The 20550-nt window shown below is 39.9% G+C and overlaps 1 protein-coding gene across 4 annotated transcripts in view; it reads right to left on the bottom strand.

Moving 5' to 3' along the window:
- SLC10A7 (solute carrier family 10 member 7) overlaps positions 1-20550 on the bottom strand; it is a 277896-nt gene that overhangs the window by 9238 nt on the left and 248108 nt on the right. For all 4 annotated transcript variants that reach the window (XM_074396846.1, XM_003927997.4, XM_074396847.1 and 1 more), the window contains one exon: positions 585-730. In XM_074396846.1, the coding sequence (XP_074252947.1) occupies positions 585-730 (146 nt within the window). The remainder of the gene's footprint in view (positions 1-584; positions 731-20550) is intronic.

The raw sequence follows: 20550 nt of genomic DNA, 5'->3' as shown, positions 1-20550 counted from the left end.
TTAGGAAAACAAATCCGCAAATATCTAATATATACAAGATTCTAAGTGTGGTGAACTTAATATTGCATGGATGGATTTCTTGGCTACTTAAAGTTTATTTTGTGATGCCCAAATGCAGTTTTGCTGTACAAATAGGCTATTAGATGTCTGGCAAATTAAAAATAAAGTAGGCAATCTTGATAATACCAGGTTCTATCTTACTGGAAAGCCACGTGAAGTGAGACACAGATGAAGGACTGCATGAGGTGAAGATGGTATGCACCAGAGTGGAGCAGGTATCTACTTGAAGTAGATTTACTGAACCTTTACCCCATATAATATGCCTTTCAATATGAATCAATTAAAAAGAGCTTGTAAAAACTGCATGTTAAGTATAATTGTCTCTTATCCCAATTTAACACCTTTAATCTCAACCCTCCTGTTCAAATTGGAATGGATCAGGACACCATTATTATTGTATTTAAGAAAATATGTACTTGAAAACAAAGATATGTAAGCGAAATCTAAAGCATAAGAACAGCTCCGATTCAGGAAGAGCACTTCAGTCTAACTTGGATCCAAATAAGATATTTTTGGAGACTCACCTTCTGCCTTGATACCATCCAAGACTTGATGGTTGGCACCAACACGCTTCCCAGAAGGATCTGAGCTGGGTGGTAGATGAGCAAGGGTACGGATATTAAAGAGAGGTGCTCATGGCCTGCAAACACTATCTTCAGCATTGGAATTCCTGTTGAACAAAGAAGACAGAAAACCTAGAAGCAAATTCTGTCTGTCATCAAAGACATACTCCATGAAAGTCAGAACTTTAGGTTATTACCGTATTTCTCCATGTGTATTCACAGAACTGAAATGAGAAAGTCTGAAATGAGTCACCAAAACTTTCCATCATCCTTTTACTACATAAAGTTCTAACTAGAATAAGGTGGAAAGCTGGTCAGTATTTGAAGGTACCAATAATTCTCACTGCAGATTAGAAGCTTGTCTAACCAGGACAGGAGAGAAGATTCATGTATGTCATGGAGTTGCTTTAAGTAGGCTGCAAAATATTGGTGAGGGAGACATTTTAAATGGATCTTCTTGCTTTGTAGTGAGACAGCCTGTTGGTCTTCAGGGAGGCCTGCCTGGCACCAGTTCAAAATCCTAAAGCTTACTTTTGAGAGCACAAAATACGTGATAAGATAAAGTATGGTATACACTGCTATAAGTAGGAGGGTATTTTGGTCAACTGAACCTTAATAAAGGATCTGTATGTTCCCTTTCAGACAAGGATCTTAAAGTGCTTTACAATCATTAAGTAAGGCTCATACAGATTTGTGTATGGAAGATGAATTGTAAAATTAGGGCTGAATGTTTAAACTCCACAGTGAATGTCATAGTGGAACTCAAATGAATACTACTTCGTGAGTCTACTATTCTATTATACCAAGGGCAGGGTGTGTATATTTTGTAAGCTGCTGCCTATAAAGCATAACTTTTGAGCTTCTATAACTAACACATTTCAGAAACTAGTTGTCTAACTATGATTACTAATTGTTTTAATGCAGCCACGGTCTTCAGAAGTGCTATGTATGTATACTAGCTTTTTCAATTGAATAGCTTTAATAGCCTAGCTTTCTTGTTCCTCTGATAACAGCCTCTGAAAAGGAACCAAGCTCCTAAGCATGTACAATGATGGCATGTAAATGATTTTTTTATTAGAACACAACAAGGAAGGCTTGGCCTTATCAATTATCTGTACCTTCTAATAAATTTCAAACCTTTATGCAAAAATGTATTTCATGGTTGCTTTCTTTTTCACAGCCTCACATATCATTTCCATAAACTGGGAACACCTAACTCTTTCCAAACACAGTCTCTGAGAGGTTTTAAAGTACAAGCTTAGATTTTTTACATTTTCTGTCTTCATACCAATATAAAAAATGAAGAGCTTTTTTTTTCTTTAAATAAGCTTTAAAAATCTATTGCTGAAAAGCAGCATCTGATACTCTAGTTTTGCAAAGCTGTTACAATGAGAAAATAAAATCTGAACACAACTCCTCCTATTTCCAAGAAACATTATTCATTTCTTGGCCCAAAGGGGTGATGATGAGAAACCGGGGGATGGAAGCAGAGTAAATATGAGACTAAAGGGAGCAAGTAATAGAAGTAAATGATATTTTGTGCCTAGAAATGACCATAGCAGGACTTTCTGGCCCCAGATTCGAGGACTGAGGCTGCTAGGCTAAACCACCTATGTTGTCCATTCTTGGCTAAGAATCTGGGCTCTGTGTCATTCATTCTTCAGCAAGCTTAAGTGGGCTCAGAAGGGAAGCCATAGAGATAGTCCCAGGTGCTGCTGCTACAACAAGTAAACAAAAAGTTTTACTGATGAGGAAACTGAAGCACCTAGTGGTCAGGAAAATTTATCAGTGGTAGACTCCAGACTGTGACTCGGGCAACCTGAACTTCCAGTTCCCCGTATCAGGCAAGGGTCCATTCCAGACGCCATGGGCACTGCAGCTGCTGTGTAAAGGAATAGGGCCTGGCACACAAAGCACTTTCAAGTCCAGCCGTCCTTTCGAAACCCATTCTCCTTGAAAACCCCCCAGAAGCACTTCTTGGGGCAGCATGCTGTCAGACTCCCTTGCTCCCCACACCAAGATGTCCCTGTGATTTCAAATGGGCCAAAAACAACTGCTAGGGCTACCCCAGTAATGGGGTAGCAAGGAATTCATGGATTCAGAGACATAGCTTTGACCCTCAAGAAGCTGATGGTGGACAAGTGCTCTCTCCCTTCTTCGGACCCTAACGTCAAGTTGTAGGAAGCTCTCTTCTGGCCACTGCTGGTTCTTCAGCTCTTATCTCTCTCCTTCAAACACACCCTTCTGTCTGCTGCTCTTGTGAGGAGGCTGGGACTCTGCAAACATCTGTCCTTCTGGTCAGCTGCTCCCTGCAAGGTTCGTCCGATAGGGATCCCACAGGAAGGCTGGAGGAGAAGGAGAATTTCTTCACAGTCTGGGCTTCCTGCCAGGCCCCTTCACCGGTGCAGGGGTACTTGGCTCCAGCTGTAACTCATTGTGCCCCTGAGGGCCACAGCACCAGCAGGGCAGTGCCCCTCCTTGGAGGTCTGAGAACCCACTCTGCTGCCTCGTTCTCCAAGCTTCTAGGTTCTGAGAACTTTAACTTCTTCCCTTTGTGCCCTCAGCTCCAGCCACTTTCTGCACTTCTTTCTCCTGTTTCCTCACTGTAGCCATTTCCCTTTTCAGCTTTCCAACACCGCTGAATCAATTCCCTGTACTCAAAGGGTGGTGTCTGCTTTCCTGACTGACCCTGGTTGCCCTTTTCTTCCTCTGCCTTGTATGACAGTCATTCTCTTTGCTTGAAAAAGAGAAGGGATCCACGATCACTTGCAGCTGTGGCAGAAACTCGTCAAGTTAAATAGGAATTCCCCCACCACTTTATATGCCTGCAATATCTTCTTGCTAGTTATTGATCAAATTTCCTATCTCTACCCCCACAAGTGAATAATGCTAAAAATAGGTTTGAAAATAGTATGTCAGAGAAAAAAATTAGCTCCCAGAGGTCATGGTCCAAGTCTCTTTCATGTACCCTCTCTATGCCTCTCACACAGTGGGTTCACAAGTCAACCCACAGTAGGGGGTCCACTCCAGCGACTTAAGCCATATGTTACTTGTTTTAGGAAACTTTATTTTATTTCAGACAATGTATTGTCTGAAAGATGTTAGAAGGCACATATTGTAAATGGATTCTTTTTGTGACTAATTTCCACCAAAAGCATTTCCCCATTGCTCTGTGGACTTAAACTTTTCCTTCCCTTTCAATCATTCAATTACCTACTTTCCTTTCCAATTATTAGAGTTTCTTCTTAATCTATTTATCTCAACCTTTTCTTTCCTTGCTTTCTTTCAACCTCTCCCCCACATCTCCTCCCTGCAATCCCAAATATCTGCTTGGTACATTTTCAGTTTCTCCAAGGTCAGAACAGAAAGAGAAGTTGGGATAAGCAGAGTGAGGGTTAACACTTTTCCATGTTCGAGTTTCCATGCTATGGTGGCAATCATTTGGAAGTGGTGAGTTCCGTATCTCTTCTCTAAGGTATCTTTGCTGTTAGCAGCACCATCTGGACAACAACTGGAACCCGGGGCATCGTCTCAATTGTTGAGAGAGGTTGGGAACCTGCTAAAAGCCATTTACTTACCGTGATTTCTGTCAGCTGGCCAAGATTTGGCAAAATTTGCTCTTCACTTCAAATCAGAGAAAATCACCTGCACCTCCTATTCTGGAAGCCTACATAATGCACCACTCTTTTGTTCCCTTCACTCACTTGTTTACAAATTCACTTGCTCACTTAGTCATTCAATTACAATGTATGTAACCGATCAAGTACTCTGCAGAAGGACTGAGAAGCAGGATTTGACCTAACCCTGCATTTCCATAACTTACTGGGCACATGGATGACCACTCACACCTCCATTTCCCTCACCTTCATTTAAGAGCACCTCTTTCACAGTCTCAAACCTTCAGAGTCTCTCTGCCTTCAGAGTTGTCCTGTCAAAGACATTTTCTATTCTGTGACGGGAGTGAACAATCTAAAGTACAAATCTGATCGTGTCATGCAGAAGTGTATCACACAGAAGAGATCCCTAAGTGTGGCATAAGAGTGTAAGAGGATTTCATAACCTGTCCCAAGCTGCTTTTGCTCTTTTTCACTCTAAATCTCACCACTCCTCTGCTCTTTGACCTGGGCGCTCCAGCCATGATGGGTACCTTGTGGCTCCTCCCACCCATCCTTGCCCATGTGCCATTCTCTGTCTTGCCTCTAGACCTCTGCACTTGAGTTCCTTCTGCCTAGAATGCTCATCACCCATTCATGACCCACCCAACTACTCTGTATCCTTCAGCCCTCAGCTCTGGGTTGCCTCCTCTGGGAAGCCATCCTCAAAGTCCCACGGTGGCCTTTAAATCCTTCCTACTCCATGCTTACCTATGCCAGGGCATTCTAGCGTCACCTTCGCTACCCTTATTATCACCTGCTTCTTGTGTGTTTCCCTTACCAAGCTGTAAGGTTCTTAGGGTGAGCAACGGTTTCTTCTTCATCACCGAGCATGGTCAAAAGAAATGTGTTGAATAAATGAATTTGTGTTTTTCCAGATTCTGTCTTGAAGTTATTGTGCAGACTATCACTCCATTTTTATTACATTTGTTAATTAGAAAAAAACAATAGTAATAATTAAAAACCAAACAAACTTACTAGAAAGAGTTTTCCTTTTAAAGAAAAATTCAAATATAGGACTCTTTTCATCTTGCTATCACTGCAGTAATATAAATGAAGCAAATTAATTTTAATGCTCCCAGGTACTGATTCTGTGTCACCATGGTTGACAGGATTCAACTAGACTTTATGAGATGGCATTTGACTTTATGGAAGTGAACACTATGCACGCATTTACAATTTTACAGGGACTTTAAGCTGTCATGCTGAAAAATGTTTATAAAACATTAATCAAAAAATGCCTCTTTAATACAATGCATTGTCTGAAAGATGTTAGAAGGCACATATTGTAAATGGATTCTTTTTCTGACTAACGTAATTTCCACCAAAAGCATTTCCCCATTGCTCTACAAGTACACTGTGTGGATAGATAAAGAGCACTTTCTCAGCACATTACTACCTGATCCAAACACTTGGGAAATCACTAATGTACAGCATGCCATATTTCCATGTCACACATGACACATTCGTCTAAAATTATCCAACAGAGTTTGACACTGCAGCATATTCCATAAGCAGAGCTTTCAACTGACATCTGCCAAGTAGGAACTTCAAGTAAGAGCTTTCTTCTTCTAACAAGCAAGTAAGGATTTTCTTTTATCCTATACCCAGGATGGAAAGGATAAAACAATATGTACAAGAACAAGTTTTTTTTTTTCTATTTTAAATATGTTTATTTTATGTTCTCTGAATTAAAAAATTCCCTTTGTATCAGTGTTCAAGCTTCAACAATAACTACTTTCTATTGGATGGACAGTTTTTTACTTTTCCTTGAGAAACAGACATTTTTCTTCTTAGATTAAATATGGACTTTTATTTAACTTCCACTGAAGGCTGCTTTATTGTTCACAACATAAAAATGATCTACTTTATATTATTGTTCACAGTTTACTTACTTGTGTAGGTGCACTGCATTCCTACCATTCATTTATTCATTCATTAGCAAAATACATTTGGGCCTCTGCTACATGTGAGTTACTGGTCTAGGTGGTGGGGATATCAGGAGAATAACCCAGACAAGGTCCCTGCTCTTTTCTGTGCTGCCTTCTCATAGCATTTGTCCGGACCATGTCGGCTTTCCACAATTAGAGGGGTGAGTGCCAGCCCCTCACAGCCCCTTGCAACTCTCCTGTCACTAGCTTACCCACTTTCTACAACCCAAAGTTTGGGGATCATCTTTGACAAATCCTATTTGTCTTTCCACCTCTAGATTAAGTTACCAAACTCTGTAGACTTTTTCCCTCATTTACCATTCCCTTTTCCCCTCAGTTTTCACTGCCATCTTCCTAATTCGGCTCCTCATAAAAGTAAGCCAAGATTACACTTATAGCCTTCTGATATAACTCCCTGTCTTCAGACGCTTCCCTCATCAATCCTACAAATCACAGCCAGATTAATCTTCCCCAAATCCACATTAATTAAAGCCAATACCCTGCTCAAGAACTCCAATGACTTTCCAGTGCCCATTCATCAAATCCTCTACATATTCGACTTCCGTAAAAAACAATCAGTACTACCACGATTATGTAAGCACTACTGCATGCTAAGTGCTCTGCCCGCATTATCTCCTTTAAGCCTTACAACAGCCCTAGGAAGCAGGTGGCAATTTTCCCACTAAAAGGTGAGAAAACTGAGGCTTAAAGCAGTTAAGTACCTTGCCTAACGGCCTACACTGTTATGCAGTGGAGGCAGAATTGGACCCGGTGTGCTTACTTTTAATCTCCAAGCTGTGTTAACTCCATTAAACCAAACTTCACTTGCCAATTGCTGTCACTGGCTCAGAGCTAGCACTCTTTAGTCTTTGTTAAAGCTAAGCCCTGACTGGATCTTGGCATTATACCTAAATCCTTTGGGATCACCAAGGCTCAGTTTTACATTTTCCTCCATGACAAAGGCGGCTTTCCTACTGATTTCTTCATGTTTTTTGAAGAATGAAGGCACTCATCCTACATGCATCACATAATTAGCATTTGATGATGTCGCCATTATTTTCTTTTGTGTAGGTTTTGGTTTTCTCTGATCATAGGCAAATACTATATTTTTATTTTAATTTCCTGCAATGTTTAAGCACAGGGCTAGTGCTCAATACATCAGTGATTGGTTATTTATGAACAGGTGCTAAAGTAATGTTTCCCACATTGAAAAACAAACAGAACAAACAGTTGCTTCACTAGACTTTAAAGACAATGCATTCACATACCCCTCTGGGAGAGTATTAAATTCCACAGGGCAAAAATAGATTTGATATGGCAGGAAGAAAAGAAACTGGACTGACCAAGGAACACGAAGTGAGTATTGAAGTTTGGAGTAAGCAAGAAAATATACTGAAAAACACCCTTTGTGTCTTTTGAAGTCTAATATTACATTTGCTTTCCCTCTTAGCATGAGATAGTATACTCCAATCGCCTGGATCACTTCCTATCTTTCAAAGATTCATTGGCCTGAATTTACATGACTTGTTCTTCATTTAAATGCTTTCTCAGACTTTTCACTGGGTTCTGGAGAGAGCTGCTGGAAAATCTGGAATCCAGTTGCTTCTCTATTCAGTTGTCATGGTGATTTCTCACTTTTGTTTAGTTTGTTCTTAGAAACATCCATAAGTTTACCATCCAAATGTCCTAACGCTGTTATTTGAATTCTATCTCTTCCTCCTTAGTGAATCTCTCAGAAAAGCTCATGTTTGCTTTTAAAATTCATTGGTATAGATGATCCCTTCAAGCATAATGTAATCCAGGAAGGCAGTTGCTATTGAGGAATACAGCCACTCTTCAGACATCACCAAATTCCAATCTCTTTTCTTTGCTCCTTACCTACCACACGTGCCAGTGCATGTGGACGGACACACACACACACACACACACACACACACACACTTTCTCTTCAGAGACAAACTAGTTACAGAAAGTCAAACTCACTGATTTATCTCAAATGATTAAACAAAGGGGCAATTATACAGTTTCTAGAACATGAAATGATGTCTTGATAAGGTACAACAAGGGCTTCGGAATTTGGTTAGAAAAGGCTTTCAGTTAGGACTGTCCTAAGGGAAGCTAATTTCTGGTAATAATAGCTGTGGTCCAAGCAGGGATTTATCATTTACAATATCCAGTAGCATGCCTGAGGCTGAACAGTATAGCAGTTAAGAAGCCTGGTGCAGAAGTTAGAGAGCCCTGGGTTTGGATCTTGTGTCCACCATTTACCACCTGTGTGACCTTGGTTGGACAAGTTATTTAACCTGTTTTTACATGCATGAAATGTACCTACTTTGTAGGTTTTTGGATTTTTTGAAAATAGAGAATAAAACAATGCAAAATGTCTGGTATATAGCAAGTGCCTATTCATTACGTGCCAGCCACTCTTCTAGGTGCAGTGAATACATCAAAATTCTCTGCCCTCATGGGAGCTTATATTCTTATTTAATAGTGAGATGAGACAGACTGTACCATGCCAAAGTTAGGCAAAGAGCAGATTCCATCCAATACCAAGATCATGACACAGGGCAGAGGGAAAATGCAGCACTGCTGTATGAAAAAACATGTTAGGTAAAATGAATTCAGTGAGCAGTTTAGTGATTCTAATTTTCTCTCCCTATTATAGGGTGTCAAAAGAAAGGCCACCTCCTTCCAGGTTGGTGGATATGACTTGCCTGTGAGATCAGTCTGGTGCTGCCCCTACACTAGCCCACAATGTGGCTTTTTGGACCAAGCAGGTTTAATTTGCACAGCTCCCAGAATTCCATTCTGCTCGTATACTGGTTATTCTAGGACTGTACTCAAACCCATTCTGGAACCTTCCAAAGGCTGGTTACTCAACTTTCTGCAAAATCCTCACAGAACATGTGACCTACTCCCATTGCCCCCATCTAAGTGATTGGTCTTTTGCTCAAATTCTCCATGGTATTTTAATATGCAGATTGTGCTGCCTTATCCTTGCCTGTGATCCTGTGATTTATGTTTTATTTGCTTCCCTTTGTGTGTGTGTGTGTGTGTGTGTGTGTGTGTGTGTGTGTGTGATTCCATCTTTAACTAAAAACTGCCAAATTATCTTTGGTAGGACCCCACCACAGCATCAGAACCTCTACTGTTGCTTTATAAGACACAGAAGAGAACATTTTTATCCTTTTTATACAAAGAATCATATCCAAAATGACGTGCAGCTAAATGATATATGCATATTAGAGCTCTTTAATGGTTTTCTCAGTGTCCTAGGGTTGGGTTCACAGAATCTACATAGATTTAGGATTTCCAAATTGCTAAATACAAAGCCAATAGCAGCACCTCTGGGATGTCTGACAAACCCTCTCTGCTAGAGCTCTGGCAGAAAAACAGGACAATATTGCACCAATTTACCAGATATGTGCTAACAGAATTTTAGTTTCCAACCTCTGAAGCCTGAAAACCGTCTTAGGGTTATCCCTGTGGGTGGCATATGAGGGAAAGGAACATGTTGAAATCCACACAGGATGTGTCAGCCAAACATGTTGCACATACTGGACACAAACGAAACCTACCCACTAGGAAACCGCTTTCCAAAGGAGACTTCCTATTGCTCTCCTGCCCCACTTCCTGTCTACAATTAAAAAGACTGGAAGCTGAGACTTCCGTTCTGGTGCGGTCAGGAGCTATTCAGCTATGTTAAGTAGATGTTTATGTAAAACTTTCCTAAGAGACTTGGCCTTCCCTCATATTTCAAAAATATTCCTCTAACTAAAAAGAGGAATTGGCCTGGAAAAGAAGCAAAATTAGCAAAGACAGGTCATAAACTTGATGTCTAAGGCCATTATTAAAAGAAAGGAACGATCTTTCTAGTAATCCAAGACCTTTAGAAAAAAGAGCATTATTCATGTTCTAGTCTTCCATTTATCACACCTTACACAGGACGTTATCTGGAGTTCACATATATTTTGGGTTTTCATTTGTTGTTGGTAAGGCAGAATACTGATTGTAGCCAATACTTACACAGCGCTTACTATGTGCCAGGCACCATTCTGAGAGTGTACAAGCATCAGCTCATCCACTCCTCTCACATCAATGACGAGTGAAGCTACCACTGCTATCCTCACTTTTCAGAGAAGGAAATTGAGGCAGCAGATAAACAGAAATTTGCTCAAAGCCACGCACAGTTAACATCAGAACATAGCTAGGGTGTGAATATAGACAGACTGGCTTTAGAGTCTGTGCTCCTCAGTGTGCTATGCGCTTGTAATACCTGGAAAGAATTTGTCAGAGTACTTAGAAACCCTAGAAAAGGGGTTCAAGGAGTGCTTTTTAATAAGATGGAATAAGGGAAGGTAAAATGTAAGGAAAATGATAGTTACACAAGGAAAGTCTTAAAGCAAGAGAGATATCCCTTTTAATAAAGGTGCTTATTACTTGGCAGGCTTTTATTTGCTTGGAATAAGTTTGGTTTATGACCATTTTTATGACATTAGAAAAATTAAAAATTGTGTTTTAGTCTTCAATTACCCAGGCTATAACTCCATCACTTTGCTGAAAGTTTTATGTAAATTAAGATGCAAGAAAAGACCAAAATGAGCAGCTGGTGTTACTTCTGTTTTGAAACAGGTATGTTCTGATTGGAAAAGATGTTTAATGAATGGCCTGAGCTGACTCACCAGATGCTGACAATGAAAGATTTAACTCTACCAATTGAAGGTTTCTGCCTCAGAAGATTAGGTACACCCTCACCTGTCTGACAGCATTGTAAGAGTAATTAGCAAACAGGGAATTCAAGAATGAATTAAAGAAGTGAGCCATGAAGGCTTCGTTCAAATACTGGCTGTGTCTTCCAGGAGGGGTCACCGTTTTTATGGAGACAAAGTTAGCAGGAAGTAGTGAGATTACTTTTTCCTTTTCTAGGCTGTGAATGAAGAGTTGTTTAGTCTTGTAAAGAGACAATCTGGCTAACGTTCATACTCACAGGATGTGAAAACATCAAAAATAGATTGAGAATTTCATATGACAAAAATAATGCAAGGTCAAAAGAATATATTTAACTGGTCACCAACACAGAACTGGCCGCTTCTGGCTGGCTCCAGAACTGTTGTCCAATTTTACAGAGTATTTTAGATGTATTTTTATATAAATGAAGAAAAACACTTGAACTTTTTGGGTCTGAGAGAAGCTGGACGGTGTGGCATGAGCTTTCACTGACTGCCACTGCCCCACAACCTAGATGTAGGTTTCCTTAAAAGGCTGCATTGATAATCTTATCTTGAGACAGTGGAACTTTCGGAAGACTTCCAAACATTAGTTAAAAAGTAAATGTGAGTAGGCTGTGACCCAAACGCACATTACTGATTTTTAATATATATTTTGTTTCGTTTTGTCAACATGACCTTTAATTAACTTCTGGTGGTAATTTTTCTCTTCATGGTTCTGTGTTTATGTTGAACAAAAGCCCTAGAAGAGATTCCTTCTGACATAAAAGAACAAGGCAGTTTTGATTTGGGGATTAAAAACCAGACTTATTTATCCTTAGATCCACATCTCTTAAAAAGGTTGACTCAGGTTTCTGTGGTTCGTCTTACCTAGATGACGTCCTGACAACCTTCTCTTGGCCTTTATTTATTCTCAAAAATATAAACATTTGGCACTTAGGGCATCATTTAGAAGACTTCTAGGCAGAAGAAATTTTAAAAAACCCTGGAAGTCACTTCTGAAAATAATGTTTTTCTATTCTCCTCTAAATATTTAACATATCTAATTATGGCACAACTAATTCTGGTGTTCAGAATCAGTACACAAATGGTCAGTTTTGGCAACCCACCTTGCATTCTTTTTGGAACCTCGTAGAGCATAATGCATACAGAGTAAACTAGTCTAGGCCGGGCGCAGTGGCTCATGCCTATGATCCCAGCACATTGGGAGGCAGAGGAGGGCGGACCACCTGAGGTCGGGAGTTCAAGACCAGCCTGACCAACATGGAAAAACCCCATCTCTACTAAAAATACAAAATTAGCCAAGCATGGTGGCACATGCCTGTAATCCCAGCTACTCGGGAGGCTGAGGCAGTAGAATGGTTTGAACCTGGGAGGCAGAGTTTGCGGTGAGCCAAGATTGCACCCTTGCACTCCAGCCTGGGCAACAAGAGCAAAACTCTGTCTCAAACAAAAACAAAAACAGAGTAAATTAGTTTAAATGCAGTGGTTCTCTGCTTCTGCCACACATTAGAATCATCTGGGTAGCTTCTAAAAACTATGCTGCCTGGGCCTATCCTGACAGATTGAGTTAATAGGTGTTAGGGTGGGTCCTGACATTATGAGTACTGCACAGCTCCCAGGTGATTCTAATGTGAGCCAGGTTAAAGAGCCAAGTCTGGTATTCAGGTGGAGCCAGAGGACTCAGTAGGTAGACAGATGAGCTACGGTGCTCCTGCTCTGCTATATAAGAGAACTGGGGTGAGTTGTTTGACCTCTCTGAGGCTTGCTTTTCTAGTTTGGACAATGAAATAAATCATAGCTATTGTGCAGGGCTGTTATGAAGATTACATGTGATAAAAAAGGCAAATTAAGTGCTTAATGCAGTGCCTAGCGCATGGCACTAAATAACTGCCAGACCCTTCTTTTAATACTTGAAAGTGTCTTCACACCTACTTTCTGATTTAATGTTCACTTTAACCCTGTGGGATAGGAGAAGAATAAGGGCTTGCAAGTTTGGGTGTCCATAGGTCTGGCTGATTTAGACTTTCATATCATTTCATTATTAAAATAATCCCATATCATCTCTGTTCTCTGGAGTATCTCAGGTTCTCAGTCTGTGGAGCTATTTTCTCTACACACTCCCTTAGTGATCTCATCCAGTTTGATAGTCTAAAATAACATTCACAGGCTGCAAACTTCAGCCTGGATCAGGATTCCAGACTCCACTGGATGTCAAAAAGACATCTCAAACTTCACATGTGCAAATCCAAACTCTTGATCTATTCCCACATCACTTTCAACTGCTAACATCTGCTCCTCTGCAGTCTTCCCTAATCCAGTAAGTGGGTCCTTACACCCCTCAGGCCAAACATCTTTCATTCCTTTCTTTTACATACATACCCAATTCACCAGCAATTCCTATTAGTTCTGTGTTCAAAATACACTTCAACTCAAAAGCCTCTCAACTCTTCCACTCCTATTACCTTTGACCAAACCACCCTCAACTCCTGTCTGGATTAAAGCCTCTTTCTTGAGTCTTCTTTTCTCACTGCTGCATCCTCCCACCAAACCCCAGCCTACTTTTAACAGAGCAACCACAGGGATTCTTTCAAAGTAGAAGTGAGATCTTGTCTCTCGTCAATTCAAAACCCTCCAATGGCTCCCCTCTCATTCTGAGTAAGAGGCAAGTCCCTAAAATGGCCAGTAAGGCCGAACACAACATCACTGGCCCTTCTCGTTACCTTTCCCCTGTCTCCTTTCTCTCTCACTTATTCTGCTCCCAAGACTGGCTTCCTCCTCCTTCCTATAACGTGCCAAATGCACTGTTGTCTCCGGTCTTTGCCTTCACTCTTCCTTCTGGTTGGAATCTCCTTCCCCTAAATTTACACAGGCTTGCTCCCTATTTCCTTCAGGTATTTTGATCCAATGTGCCCTTTAAGGCTGAATCCTTCCCACCTCCACCCTGGCACTCCTTATTCTCCTTTTTGTCTTTTTTTTTTTCTCCATTGCTTACCACCATCCGATGTGCTGTATATTCAAGTGTCTGCTTATTCCCTCTAGAAAGGAAGCTAGATGAGGGCAAGAACTTTTGTGGTGTTTTGTTCACTGCTGTACCCCTACAACTTAGAGCAGGGCCTGGCACATAGTAGGTTCCAAATAAACACTTACTGAATGAATGAATGGATGAAGTAGATTATGTTTTAAAAGAATCTTTTCATTGGTACTGCATAGAGCAAACTTGTAGCAAAGGCAGCCCTGGGAAGTGTCGCAGCTACAATTTCATTAACATGCTCAGCTTCAGCACAGATGACATTCCAGATCAGCTGGCTTCCTGGGGCCCAGGAATCTTTTGAGTTGTGTCCAATTTTGTATCTCCTCCTGCCCCCAGGGTAACTTGTCAAAAACCTACTGGGTACCTCACAGTTTGAAAAAGTGGGCAGCTAACTTTAATTTCTGGCCAGAGTTGTTTGGAGGGGGCTGTAAATGGGGTTGTAGAAGGGGAGAGTGTTACCCTTGCTTTGCAGTTGCAGGCTCATGTATTCTTTACTGTAAAGAAGCATGGAGCAGGCTGTCATTAAAGACACTCAACCTGGTTTATAGTGTCTGGTTCAATTAAGACAACTTCTGGGAAGAGACATGATCAGATAAATAATTGGAGAGATGCAACTCTGAAAGGACAATTGTTTTTTATCGATCTCTGTTTGCAAGTTGAAATTGAGAGATACAAACTTCAAGTGGATGGGCTCTCCTGGGCGAGAGTCTTCACTTCAAACGCAGTCAACGAGTGTTGTTTTGTGATACACATTTTAGTACCGCTAGAGGCAAACTTTCTAAATATTAATAATAATAAACAAATCCCTCTGCAACTGACAGTGAGTGCACAGATGAACAGGGATTTCCAGGAAATAGGCCGTTCTAATCTTCTGGATGTGGCAAAGGCTTCATCAGAAGGGACAAGCTGCAGAACAATGGAAAGTGTGCCCCTCATTTCTTTGGAATTTCCCTTTCAGGAGCACTGAGGGCATATGAGTTGATTATTAATGTGTAAAATTAATCTCTTTAGAGTTATCTCTATTATAAGGTGCTTTTTTTTTAGTTTGAAATTAATATGAAACTTTGGGATTAAAAGCTTCTAATGCTAAGAGCTGTCATTAGGAAACACAGTGACAAGGATTCAATATACTGTGAGGTGCCACTGTACAATACGTGGGATTTTTCATGTCTCCTTGCTATTGAGCTGGAGGTGACAACTGCAGGTAGAGTTTAGCTGCAATAAAGCTGACACATGCAAGCACTTGGCCCCTCTTGCTCCTGCTCCATCACTCAGGCTAAGCGAGCAGCAGACAGCTAACAGGCCACTCATAGGTGTTTCTAGAGAGCTGGGTGGTGTGATGGAAAGGACGTGGGCTTTGAAATTAGAGACACGGGTTTAAATCCTGACTGTGCCACCCACCAGCTATGTAAGCAGATGATCTTACCCTAATCCCCCCCCCCCCAGTTTCCACATCTGCCTCAAATGAGGTTAAAATAACTATCTCAAATGGTGGTTGGAGGTTTCAAGTGAGACAGTATATGGGAAGTAGCTAGCATAGTACATGGCATAGAGTAAGCACTCCCAAAATGATAGCTATTAGGATTATTATTATTGTTGCTGTCATTATTATTATAAGAAGTAGCATTATGAAATAGTATTAGGGGGCTTGTATTTAGCAGTCTATCGGGACTGGCCAGGGTGGGGCTTGTCACTGAGATCATTCAGGATGAGGTGTGCAGCACTTCTAAAACACTACAGATGGTGACGCTGTGGACTGCCCTAGGAACTGAAACTCCCTCCCGCTGATGCTGCCCACACCCCCACTGGCCCTCATCTGTTTACAAGCTCTGGATTCTTGGTAAGTGCTCACCATCATATTTGGTCTACTGCCCCTTTCAGAGCACTGACTCCTGGGAAGTGGTGATTCCATCACTTGTTTTGTTTCTTTTCTTTAAAAAAAATATATTTCTACAGTAATTGTGAGAGTTTTTTTTTTTTTTTAAATCACATAGATTCCCTTTCATAAAGGAATTTGTATAAGAATAACTTTCAAATGGTATTCTGAATTTATTTTAAATATGCTTCAGTTTTGTCCTCAGCTTACCAGGAAGACACGATCTTAAAGAAAGCAAGCCCCTTCTGGAGTGAATGCTAGTAGGTATTTTGGCCACTAAACGGGTGGATTATACCTTTTTTTTTTTTTTTTTTTTTTTTGAGACAGAGTCTTACTATTACCCAGGCTGGAGTGTGGTGGCACAATTTTGGCTCACTACAACCTCCGTCTTCCAGGTTCAAGCGATTCTCTTGCCTCAGCCTCCCAAAGCTGGGATTACAGATGCCTGCCACCATGGCTGGTTAATTTTTATGTTTTTAGTAGAGATGGGGTTTCACCATGTCAGCCAGTCTGGTCTCGAGCTCCTGATCTCAGGTGATCCACTCACCTCGGCCTCCCAAAGTGTTGGGATTATAGGCATGAGCCACCATGCCTGGCCTAGATTATACTTATATTAATAAAATACTGGTATACTTTCACATCCAAATGCTGTTGTTTAACCAGATTAATACAAATGAAACTCAAAAGGACATTTGGCGTTAGGCAAAATATGGTAACCCCCGCTACAGATCAGAAAAACCGGAGCCAGGTTTTTATCCTTCCTAGGACTACAATATCATATATTGAAACCATGGAATGAGGAAGAGGGTAATTCCTGAAAATTAGGGTCCAGGCCTATTACAGTGTTTTGAAAAAAATTACTGCTTATTATTATATGATACCTAGTAGTATGTCATGAGCAGTTATGTCTTAAGGAGCTTCTTTTGGCTGATGATGTAACACAAAGTATTTAAAAGTGAGGTATACTGTGGCCATACTAAAGTAAGAAAACAACAACCAACCGCTCAGAGTTGACTGAAACTGGTTCCTACCGTCATCGGAATGCACTGACACAAACTCTGACTGAATGTTCTGCTAGATCAAAGCTTCCTTAAGAATCTGGGTGCATGAGCTAGCACATCTGAAACCTGAGAGGTGACTCTAAATGTCAATAATGGATGGTTTTCAAACTTTAACATGCATGATACCCTCTTTTGAAATGTGTTACATGTGTTGGACACCAGGGTTTTATCCTTAAAATTCAGAATCAGTAGGCTTGAGCAAATCTGTTTTTGTTTTTTTTTTTAATTTTATTTCTTTTAGGAAACAATGAGCTATAATTTTGAGGATCACCCTTTGAGAAATGCTGGTCTATGGTGTCCATCCAAAAGGCTCAAGATTCTAAAGCTACATACTTGAGTCCTTCAAAATCAGAGAATTATTGAACAGAAGAGCTAGAAGAGCCCCAGACATCAGCTGGTCTGAACTTTTCATAACCAATGGACCACAGGGTTGAGATGTTTTATGGCACAGGGCTCTTTCTGCAGAACTCTCACTACAGTACTCTCACTACAGCTTACCATGGTGGCTAATAGGCCTGGGCTTCATTTCTGGCTCTACCACTTGGGATCATGTGACTTGGGCAAGTTATGGATCACTTGGGAACTTCCCTTATCTAGTATGATTGCAGAAGTCATGCAAGCTGGTGCCCGCAAAGTACTTATGGGAAGTAACCTACACCAAGCTGGATTCTTTCTAGCAGATAAGATATAGTGGCCAAAGAAAGTTTAAGGTAGGTGAAGCTTAGCTATACTACTACAACTCTGCCAGCAGGTTTTAGTGAAAGTAAGCTTCTCCCGTATATATATATATATATATGTTTGTGTTTAACTACTAGTATACGTTGAGTTAAATATGTATATATATATATATATATATATATTTATAATTTTATTTCCTAAAAGAAATAAAATTTAAAAAAAAGATTTGCTCAAACCTACTGATATATGTATATTTAACTCAACATATACTAGTAGTTAAATACAAAAATATTTTGTGCAACCTACCCTATAAAATGGCAGCCTCAGCTTGGACCTTTTACATGCTCTCATAGCACCTTGCATGAGAGGGTCCCTCAAAGGTACATAGTGACATTCTAGAGCAGAATTTGGTCACTCTTCCAGTCAGCTTCAAGAAACCACAGATCCTCCCAATAGTAGCTGGACACAAAATGAGGTAGGGATCACTCTAGCACACCCCTGAGGGTTTCATATGCCAGATTCTTTTAGCAAGTGGTAGTTCTCTCTCAAATTTTTAGGCAGTCCACACATTAATGAGAACCCATTCATTGCATTTATCATACAAAGTAACAAGTCAGTAATTTCACCAATCAAAACCTGTTTCTGAATTCATTATGCTAATTAGTAAGGTCTCTGGTTGATAGAGAGAAATAACAAAAGTATTTGTTGTAGCTGCCTCTGGAGTATTTCCTTTCTGATAAAGTTGTGGCTGAACACTACAGTGAGAATTTTCTATTAGAGCAATTGGCTGTTCCTGGCACTGAAGTCTAAACTAACAAGTACATACATAATTACCACACTGCCCATAGAAAAGTATTTTAAAGTAAATTACTTTATGTAACTAGCACTTAGCACAATGTTTACCTATTAAATACCCACTTAATGTTTGCCACTATTATTATTACTATTGAAAACATGTTGAATAAATCAACAAAAGGTTTATACTCTGTTACATAAGCTGAATTAAATAATAATCTAAATAAAAGTAATCTTACATATTGCAAATCAAGAATCACATTAAGTCTTAATTTAGCTCTGCTTCCTACATGGTATCAGAAATTTGGCTTGAAATTCAGTGAAGGCCTGGTGCAATGGCTCACACCTGTAACCCCAGTGAGAGGCTGAGGTGGGAGGATCACTTGAGGCCGGAGTTTAAGATCAGCCCGAGCAAGAGAATGAGACCCTCATCTCTACAAGAAATTTTTAAAAACCAGCCAGGCATGTTGGCTCAGGCCTGTATTTCCAGCTACTCAGGAGACTAAGGTAGGAGGATGGCTGGAGCCCAGGAGTTGGAGGCTGCAGTGAGCTATAATCATGCCACTATACTCCAGCCTGAGTGAGTGAGACGTCATTTTAAAAAAATTTTTGCCGAAAAAGGGATAGCAAAAACCAAAGCCTACCTGGTAACTATTTGAGGAAGAAGATAAAACCTTCTCACTAAGCAAGGTATAAAGCAATCTTTTTTAGACCTTGGATTACAACCCATTAGTAAGCTGCAAGATCAATTCTGGATCACACTGTAAAACATATTTCTAAATGTAGGTTGTGGTTAAAAACATTTGACGAGGAAGAGGAGGAAGGGAGCATGGGAGTATCAGGGCGAACATCTGGCATATCACTAAGATGAATGGCAGTTGAGGGTCAAGCTGGAGATCTTTCAGAGAAGTTAGAATAGCTGCAATTTCATACTTGCTGTCTAGAACCCTGGGGACTGTCTATATTTTGATTACGAAGTCTAGATATGCTAGCAATGATTTTCAGATACCAAATTCAGAATACGAAATCCAAATCAAAAATAGTTCAAAAATCTCTAAAGAATATTACTGTATCACTTTGTTTGAGAACTTACATTTCTCTCTTTCTTTATGTGGATCAGAAAATAGCACAAAATGACAGACACTCCCTCACTTTTCTTTAGCCTGGTGATAAAAATCTATTAGGTCCATAATTTTAGCAACATCTTTAAGAATCTGTCAAATGGCAAAGACTCCCAAACTGCCTTTCCTCACGGAACTGTAACTCTGGAAGAAATTGCATGACAGAAATATATTTATGGCTATACTCCAAAGATAGTCTTCTTTTTTTCTGTCATTCCTCTGGATTTCTATTTCTACCTTAATGGGTTATTGTGAAACAACACTTGTGGCTCTTAGTTTGCAAGAATGGAGTACAGACAGTGTTGCCTCACGAAACGTAAGCCTGGCTCACTAGATCTACTTTAAATAGAATATAACTTTTTATTAATAATAAAGAAAATGAAAGAAATGAGTACCAGTTTATGACTGGGCCACATGGAGATATATGTTTATGGGAGCAATTATAAATGTTCAGTATTTTAAAACTGTCTTATAACAGCAGTGTAATAGAAATAATTTTCTTTTTTAAACAGTTTGAACCCATACCAAGATTGAACATTTATAATACTTGGAACCAGTGGAGCAATTTTTGGCCTTCCAAGTGTTTTTATGTTTTATAATCCAATACAGTTCTGGAAGTTAGGAGGCCTGGGATATAGTTTCTGGGACATAGTTTCTGGGATATGATCTGGGATAAGTTGAAAGATTTTTTTTCCTATGCTTTCATTTATTTGTACGCACAAGAAGGCAACAATTACTGACTTGCTAATATTCAAGATTGTTTAGGTAACATTATTTACAGGGTTAAATGCTTTAAGTAATTGTTGTGCAATTGTAGAGTAGTTTTATTAAGAATTCTTTATGTGCCAAGTAGAATAGGCTTTGTATGAAAATAGCACCAGAAATGCCAACTTTTGCGTTTCAATTCAATTTCCTCTTGATAAAATGACTCAAATGTTATTAAATGAGACTTTGAGCCCAAGTTGTAGGTAATTCTTTAACATTCCTAAAAAACTTCCAATCAAATGGAAAACAACGGCCTTTTAAGATTGTGTTTCTTCTAAGAGACTTT

Source organism: Saimiri boliviensis, chromosome 3, assembly GCF_048565385.1.
Source record: "Saimiri boliviensis isolate mSaiBol1 chromosome 3, mSaiBol1.pri, whole genome shotgun sequence".
In the NCBI taxonomy this organism is placed as follows: domain Eukaryota; kingdom Metazoa; phylum Chordata; class Mammalia; order Primates; family Cebidae; genus Saimiri; species Saimiri boliviensis.
This window is presented reverse-complemented; position numbering and strand designations above follow the sequence as displayed.